This window comes from Salvelinus fontinalis, chromosome 8 (assembly GCF_029448725.1).
Source record: "Salvelinus fontinalis isolate EN_2023a chromosome 8, ASM2944872v1, whole genome shotgun sequence".
Classification (NCBI taxonomy): Eukaryota; Metazoa; Chordata; class Actinopteri; order Salmoniformes; family Salmonidae; genus Salvelinus; species Salvelinus fontinalis.
The window spans coordinates 14,983,791-14,992,584 of NC_074672.1; the positions used below are offsets into that span (position 1 = coordinate 14,983,791).

General features: G+C 42.8%; 1 protein-coding gene across 1 annotated transcript; it reads left to right on the top strand.

The window, feature by feature from the left end:
- Positions 1 to 224: 224 nt before the first annotated feature.
- LOC129860670 (protein FAM43B-like) lies at positions 225 to 2,546 on the top strand. The gene has a single exon (XM_055931302.1). The coding sequence runs from the start codon at positions 380 to 382 to the stop codon at positions 1,376 to 1,378; it is 999 nt and encodes a 332-aa protein (XP_055787277.1). The 5' UTR covers positions 225 to 379; the 3' UTR covers positions 1,379 to 2,546.
- The last annotated feature ends 6,248 nt before the right edge of the window (positions 2,547 to 8,794 follow it).

Here is an 8,794-nt window from a genome sequence, read left to right on the forward strand (position 1 = left end):
TAAATACAGAGAAATCCCAATCTCCTTCTCAGGCCTGGCCAGATAAATGAGTGGGGTTGGCGAGCTATTTGGAATGAAAACAGTGGAGGAGGGAAGAGGAAGGGGGGGGTTTCTGAAGCACGGGGCTAAGTCTCCAGCACTGATCAGAGCTGGATGATGCAGACAGATGAGGAGAAGGAGGGAGGAGGAGAGGAAGGAGGAGCAATTGGTGGAACAGACTGGCTGAGGCTCGCAGCTCTCAGTCTTTCCTCTGTGCTTGGCAGGGAGGCTTCTATCTATTTCTCTCCCTCCCTCTTTCTCTCTGCTCTCTCTATTTTGCTGACAAAAACACACACACAGGCAGGAGGGCTCGCTCCCTCAAACTCACTCAGCCTGCACCATGCTGCCCTGGAGAAGAAGTAAGTTTGTTCTCGTGGAGGATGAGGCCAAGACAAAGCCTAAGAGCCTTGGAGTGGGGCTGACTTACCAGTCCATCATCTCCTCCCTGGTGCGCTCCTGTCCCGACCTGCTCCCTGACTCCACTCCCTTTGACTGGCTGGGCTCCGTTTTCCAGAGCAAGAGGCAGACGGTGGAGCTCAATAAAGAGGAGCACACCTACAACGTCCGTTACCTGGGAAGCATCGTCACCATCACAGCTAAAGGGGGAGGCTGCACACAGGACCCTGTGGCTAAGATCTGGCAAAGGAGTAACTACGGAGAGCAGAGCGTCAAGATGATGTTAACAGTGGGTATTCAGGGCATCCGGATGGGCACAGACAAGACAGGCAAGAAGAAGCCCACCCACCTATACTCTCTGAACCGGATCACCTGCTGCACAGCTGACCCCTGCCGGCCCAAGATCCTAGCCTGGATCTACAGACATCAGGTCAAGAACAAGGCTGTGGTTCTCCGGTGCCATGCCGTTCTAGTCAGCAAGTCAGAGAAGGCCAGGGCCATCGCACATAGTCTCTACCAGACGTCCACCTCAGCCTTCAGTGAGTTCAAGCGGCTGAAGAGGCAGAGTGATTTCAGGCACTGCCAACAGCAGCTGCTGGGGGAGGACATGGTGCCGCTGATGCCTCTGAGGAAGCTGCTCAACGGGCAGTGCCACTACCGGCCACCTGCCGACAGCCCTGGAGGCCCCAGCACCACCCGTCTCTGCTCCATCACAGAGGAGGAAGAAGAGGAGGAAGAGGTGGAGGATGAGAAGGTGGAGGAAGAAGGGTATGAGGGAGATGAAGAAACTCTAAAGGACACTGACCTAACACAGTCATATGGGTCATGTGAGATGAGCCTAGGGGACATAGTTAATGGACTGGATGAGTGCTATATCAACATCAACATAAGCATCAGCGACAGCAACAACAACACATTGACATTTGTCAGTTCTCTAGTGTGAGAGGAGAGTACGTGGATATGGTGTCATATTACCACAGAGCCACATTCGTCCTCTTCTCCTTTCACTGGCAACCTATTTTCACTGGCTCTTTCCTGTTGTCCACAATTTGCAGTGTCTGTCAGGGAAGTTCTCCTCCAGTGCTCTTCTGGGTCAAGGAAGGAAGAAAATCTCTGTTTGGGAAAGGAATATATTTTTTCAGACGGCTCAGACAGACTCTGGTTTGTCAATTTCAATTTACTGTAACAATTTGGTGAGACTGAGTGTTTACAATGAGGGTTGTGTGAGAGATTGATAATAGCACAATTAAAAAGGGAACAATTTCCGAGACTGTTGAGAGAACTAACACTGAGCTCGTCATAGTACTGCCAGGTCTCACATCTCACCCAAACCCAAATTGTGTTTACGTTTGTGTAACTTGATATTTTGTAAATACAGTGTTTTAATGTACGCAAATTTTGATTGACTTGTACTTTTTCAGAGAGGTTGTTTATATGACAAGATGTATACTTTCTACCAAGACAGTCTGTAAAATGTAATTTTCCACAGTTGACCTTACTGAGGTTCAACCCTGAGCAGAAGTTTAATACAATTTTACAACAGCATAACTCCGGCAGATTAATGAATTAGGCTATAATTTGGGAATCAAGCCATTGAGTTGACATGTTTATTGCTGCCATTTGTTAAAGCCCTGCGTATTATTTATATCCGCAGTGACATTTAATGCTGAGTCTTTTGTCTTTCTTAATGAGACACCTTTGATCTCAAGGCTGTTGTTGTGTTATATCTCCACACTGTGATACATTTGTGACCATGGAGACAAATGAGAGTATGCACAAATGTGTAGTTTTTGAACATTTGTTGTTTTACCTATAAACGAAACAGAGATACATGCCCGAGTGTGTATTATATTTCTATCAGCAGGATTAAGGATGTGTTTGCATGACTGCCGGACCTTTCTTCTCTCAAAATGGCAGACACACTGAGGAAAGATACATCTGTTTCTCACAGGTGAATGAACCAGACCACAAAATATTTAGTCTATTCTTTTATCTAATTTCCTAAAGATTGAGTCTTTACTATTTAACAAAAACATTGTGATTATGGTCTTTGTTATATCTACATGAAATTAAATTATTGTGTAATAAGTAATAAAAAAATACCCCCCGAATTTCATTTTTGTATATGAGTGACACATTTAGACAGTTACTGACTATCAAAGCTGAGCATAGAGCATTTGTCTGATTATGGTCAATCTGAGAGCTTGATCTGATTCTCGTCTCCACAATATTGTATATTTTGAAGTTAGTCTAAACAAGATATGGAACAACAAAGAAATCAACCAAACACAAAGCTTCTCAGGGCCACAATTACCGAAGAGGTGTCTTGTTTAGTATCCACCACCACAAGACATAAACAGTCACGCCACATTAAACCACATCTAAATTGGACCTTGCCACTTGGTTAGATGTAGATTGGACGGACCAATCTCTGCTGGGCTGGTATTGGCCACTCAGCCCTTTCCTCGGAGTGAACCAATTAATCAGAGCATTGAATAGTTCAGGAAAATAACATAAATTCCCTGCCTAGGCAAGAGTGGGCTGCCTGTCAGACTGATACAGAACCAACTGAACTGAGACGGATACCAGGAAGCTTCATACTTTTTTACTGTCAATATGCTAATCAAGATTTCAGACCAAATTCATTTTTACTGTCAATATGTTAATCAAGATATCAGACCAAATTCATTTTTACTGTCAATATGCTAATCAAGATATCAGACCAAATTCATTTTTACTGTCAATATGCTAATCAAGATATCAGACCAAATTAATTTTTGCTGTCAATATGCTAATCAAGATATCAGACCAAATTCATTTTTACTGTCAATATGCTAATCAAGATATCAGACCAAATTCATTTTTACTGTCAATATGCTAATCAAGATATCAGACCAAATTCATTTTAACTGTCAATATGCTAATCAAGATATCAGACCAAATTCATTTTTACTGTCAATATGCTAATCAAGATATCAGACCAAATTCATGTTTACTGTCAATATGCTAATCAAGATATCAGACCAAATTCATTTTTACTGTCAATATGCTAATCAAGATATCAGACCAAATTCATTTGTGATGTGAAATTCTAATGAAATGTTCATCAAATGGATATTGTAGTTCTCTTAAACGGATATATACTTTTTAAGCATAATTATCATAATTATACATTTCTCCAGTTCCTGCAGCTTTTGGTAAATAATAATACAATATAACATTCACACTTCAAAACACATCACAAACGTGTATATTTACAATGTTTAGTTATGTAACAAATAAACAGACCTGTTATGTTTTGACAGATTGGCTTCGCCATACAGGAGGCTTCCTGTCATTTTTCGTTTGCCGATCTTGCAGAACACAGAGCCAGTTCAATTTACTCAGGTTTAAATTATTTAGATGGATTGGTCTTTGGTGAGATTTTCTGGAACTGTTGTTGTCAATATATTCACTAATAAACTACCTCTGAGAAGGTAGAGGATCACCAGTCTGTAGGGAAACAATAAGGAAACTCCCAACCACAAATCTACCCTAGTTCACCTTGGATGAATACAAAAGACAACACATACAGTTAATTTTGTATTTTGTGTGAAAATACACTACATGACCAAAAGTATATGGACACCTGCTTGTCAAACATGTCATTCCAAAATCATGGGCATTAATATGGAGTTGGTCCCCCCTTTGCTGCCATAGCAGCTTGCACTGTTCTGGGAAGGCTTTCCACTAGATGTTGGAACATTGCTGCCGGGACTTGCTTCCATTCAGCCACAAGAGCATATTTTTTTTATATATTTTTTTTTTTATTGAGGTTGAGCGATTAGGCCTGGCTCGCAGTCGGCGTTCCGATTCATCCCAAAGGTGTTTGATGGGGTTGAAGTCAGGGCTCTTTGCAGGCCAGTCAAGTTCTTCCACACTGATTTCGACAAACCATTTGTGTATGGACCTCGCTTTGTGCACGAGGGCATTGTCATGCTGAAAGAGGAAAGGACCTTCCCCAAACTGTTGCCACAAAGTTGGAAGTATGGAAATGTCTAGAATGTAATTTTATGTTGAAGCGTTAAGATTTCCCTTCACTGGAACTAAGGGGCCTAGCCCGAACCATGAAAAACAGCCCCAGACCATTATTCCTCCTCCACCAAACTTTACAGTTGGCACTATGTATTAGGGCATCAAACACAGATTTGACCGTCAACCTGCCAGATGGTGAAGCGTGATCCATCACTCCAGCGAACGAGTTTCCACTGCTCCAGAGTCCAATGGCTTCACAATAACAGCACTTACAGTTGAAGGGAAAAATGTTACGAACTGACTTGTTGGAAAGGTGGCGGTGTCACATTGAAAGTCGCTGAGCTCTTCAGTAAGGCCATTCTACTGCTAATATTTATCTATGGAGATTTCATGGCTGTGTGCTCAATTTTATACACCTGCCAGCAACGGGTGTGGCTGTAATAGCCAAATCTAGTCATTTGAAGGGGTGTCCACATACTTTTGTATATATAGTGTACATTCATTATAGATTTTTATTGAGAACTAATGTGAAATGTAATCTAAAATATCTGATTTGGTCCATGGGGTGAAATAAATATTTCCATACACATGCATGTGCGCCCCCCCAACAGAATCACCACAAACACACACACACACACACACACACACACACACACACACACACACACACACACACACACACACACACACACACACACACACACACACACACACACACACACACACACACACACACACACACACACACGCACACACGCACCCACACAGCCATATGAACTAAAGGTCTCATTACTTTCCAGGTCTCCTCTCTGCTCTCTCTGTCCCCCTCTCTCCCTTCTGAGTGATGGCTCATTGATCCGAAATGTCTTGCCCACAGCACACCTCGTTCCCTCTCCTCTTGCTGCCTGGTGTCCAGGAGAGCTGATTAACACATTCTCCAAGGGCTCTTTTTCCTGGAACACACAGACGTGGAATTGCTGTGGAATGCAACATCGTCTTCCCCATCCCACCAGGCGACGATGATGTGCCTTTGGTGGTGTCACACTGCCCTGAGCGTTATTCACTAGATAACACATAGAGAGAGAGAGAGATACTGGGGAAGCCAGGTAGAGAACAGCTGCGAGGGCAGAGCAACCTCACCATGTCCCTACAGACTCCCTGCTACCTCTTTGTTCTTCACTGCTGCATAATACGTTGCGCTCCACAGCAATTCCATGTATGTGTGTTCCACATATTATGTGGGCAACACATAACACACCATGTGTCTTGCCGCGTGTTTGATTAGATTTCTTTCATGTTCATTAAGAACACCAGTCTCCGGTGGCTGATTCGCTGTCAACAAGCCTCTAGAATAGATGGTGGGATAGTGATTGAGCCCCAGTATTCTGGAAGACATCCATGAGCCACCTAGCCTGCTCTGCTGCCATCTGTTCACATTGGCTCTGTTTTGCTGGGAACGCACCTGTTTACACAACACGCTGTATGGCTCCTCCGCTAAGTGCACCCATGTCAGACATAACACAGTCATGGAATGGATGCCACAAGACAAACAATGTTACAGGAATTATTACTGTGTGCCGTGTACAGATGGACAAATTGGACATCACATAACATATTAATACGTGAATGTCATAAGACAAACAATGTTGCTGGAATTATTACTGTGCATCTGTATTGTGTCATACATCTGAATCTAGGCCTACTATATGGAAAACCTGGGCATTACACAGGGTGGGATGCGAATCCATCTCAGGAAAGATACACTACTGCATATGTACAAAAGTATGTGGACACCCCTTCAAATGAGTGATTTGGCTCTTTCAGTCAAACTCGTTGATGCCAGCTTTTCAACAAGTCAGTTCTGGAGTGACCATCTGGCAGTCAAACGGACAAATCTGGGTTTGGCGGATGCCAGGTGAACGCTACCTGCCCCAATGCATAGTGCCAGCTGTAATGTTTGGTGGAGGAGGAATAATGGTCTGGGGGTGTTTTTCAGGATTTGGGCTATGACCCTTAGTTCCAGTGAAGGGAAATCTTAAGCATACAATGATATTCTAGATGATACTGTGCTTCCAACTTTGTGGCAACAGTTTGGGGAAGACACTTTCCTGTTTCAGCGTGACAATGGCCTTGTGCATAAAGTTAAGTCCATACAGAAATAGTTTGTCGAGATCGGAGTGGAAGAACTTGACTGGCCTGTACAGAGCCCTGACCTTAACTCAATCGAACACCTTTGGGATGAATCGGAATGACGTATGTGAGCCAGGCCTAATCGTCCAACATCAATGCCGACCACGCTAATGCTCTTATGGCTGATTGGAAGCAAGTCCCCGCAGTAATGTTCCAACATCCAGTGGAAAGTCTTCCCAGATAAGTGTAGGCTGTTATAGCAGCAAAGGGGGGACCAACTGCATATTAATGGCCATGATTTTGGAAGAACATGTTCGACAAGCAGTTGTCCACATACTTTTGGTCATGTAGTGTATGTAGAAGTCAAATTGTGTGACAAACTGCATATAATGCAACCCCACTGAGCTCCAAACCAACAAAGCTTCCTGACCTTTTCCATTTCTTGCATCTCTTAAAATGTGCTCCTAAAAAAAGACTTGCACACCTTGCAAGTTACAAATGAGCTGCCCTGGCCAGTGTTTTGCTGTTACGCAAAGCTGTCAAACAGTGGCAAGAGAAGCCATCATTTTCTTCTAGAGAAGAAAATAATCTCTACTGTCAAAGGCATCATCACTAGGATGATTATCATTATAAAGCATTATTTCTACCCAAGCAGCCTCCCCACGAGGCTTCGTCTCCATGACATAGATGACAAATAAAGACTTGTTTGTGATGAATATTGTATGGCCCTTCAGGAAGGGGGAAGGAATACTTCAATATAGTCAGAAACACACACACACACACACACACACACACAACTCTGTTATGTTAAGCCATTTGTACTCTACAGCGTCTGATTCAGAACCCATAAAACCTGTGGCTTAAAAGAATCTGCAAAACAATGTAGTAATTCATGAGAACCAGGGGTAAGTTACTACCATTAAACCTTTATGGCGTTATTCCATCAGAACAAATACCAAATAAAGTCTGATAGGAACGTAATAAATATACAACCACTGCCCAGGCAGTCTTTCTTTAGCCTGTACTATATGCATGCTAAGTCATTGTGTTCCACAAAAAGTATATTCTACTTTTTTCTTGTAGGATAGTGACTGTAAGCCTAAATGCACTGTTCCAGTGTCTTAGAAAAGCATGGCGAAGGTGTTGGTAAATTTATAATACTGAATACTATTCACTGGGAGCAAAGTAATTTCCTCAGATTTAATAGAGATGGTTTTATGTAATCCACTTTTTTATGTAATGCACTGGAGCTGGTTTTATGTAAAGACATTAACTGTACTTTCCTACAGACTCACCATTACTAGCCTGTCCACTTAAAACTCTTCAGACAGAACACATATTTCATCTAAGAAGCTCACATGTACGTAGCTGTGTACATTAAAACATTTGCTACTCAGAGAGGAATCATGTATTTTAAGCCTTCTTATCTGTTGATGTGCCCTTGAGCGAGATACCTAAAGGGGAACTGCCCCCCCTGATTTGGCCTATTTATTTTGCTTGCTCCTCAAGACAATCTGGCAGCCATGACAGAAGACAAATGTGAGTTGGCTTGGGGGTGTGGTTTGATATGGGTGTTTCTTGGGTGTGTCCTTGCCACCACCAAAACTCACCTATCTGTCATGACCTTGCCCTCAGCTTCTTCTTCCTCTTTGGTATAATGGCGTTTGCAACAATTATATGTGCATTCCGCCACCTACTGTACAGGTTTATAATAAGGATCCCCCCTAAAATCTAAATAAAGCAGGATAAAGAACTTCAAATGTATTATAAGAAAACATGTAAAACAAAATCCATACACACTATCAATAACAAAAATTGTATTAAACTAAATCAGCCTGCTTTTCTGTTCTAATCAGGTCCTTACACAGGCTCCTGTAAGGGTGGGACATTTACTGGCAACAGTAGTCCGTGCAGTGCTTCTGTCATTAAATCTTGGAGGCCCAAAAACTTCTCCGCTGCAGAGATGTCCAGCTTCATGGACGTCTTGGATACTTGTGCAGTAAAGTTAATAACCGTGGCTATAAATACTACAAAAATCCACCAGCGTCACAATAACTGTGTCCAGATCACTTGATTGACGTATAACATTTGCAACTGGTTGAGGTACATCTACTGCCATATCCTCTTCAGAACTGTGGCCTCGTGCCCCTTCAACGCTCTTCACCGCCTCCACATACAGTAGGAGATTTGCTGTACAGCCTCGATCCTTGACCCC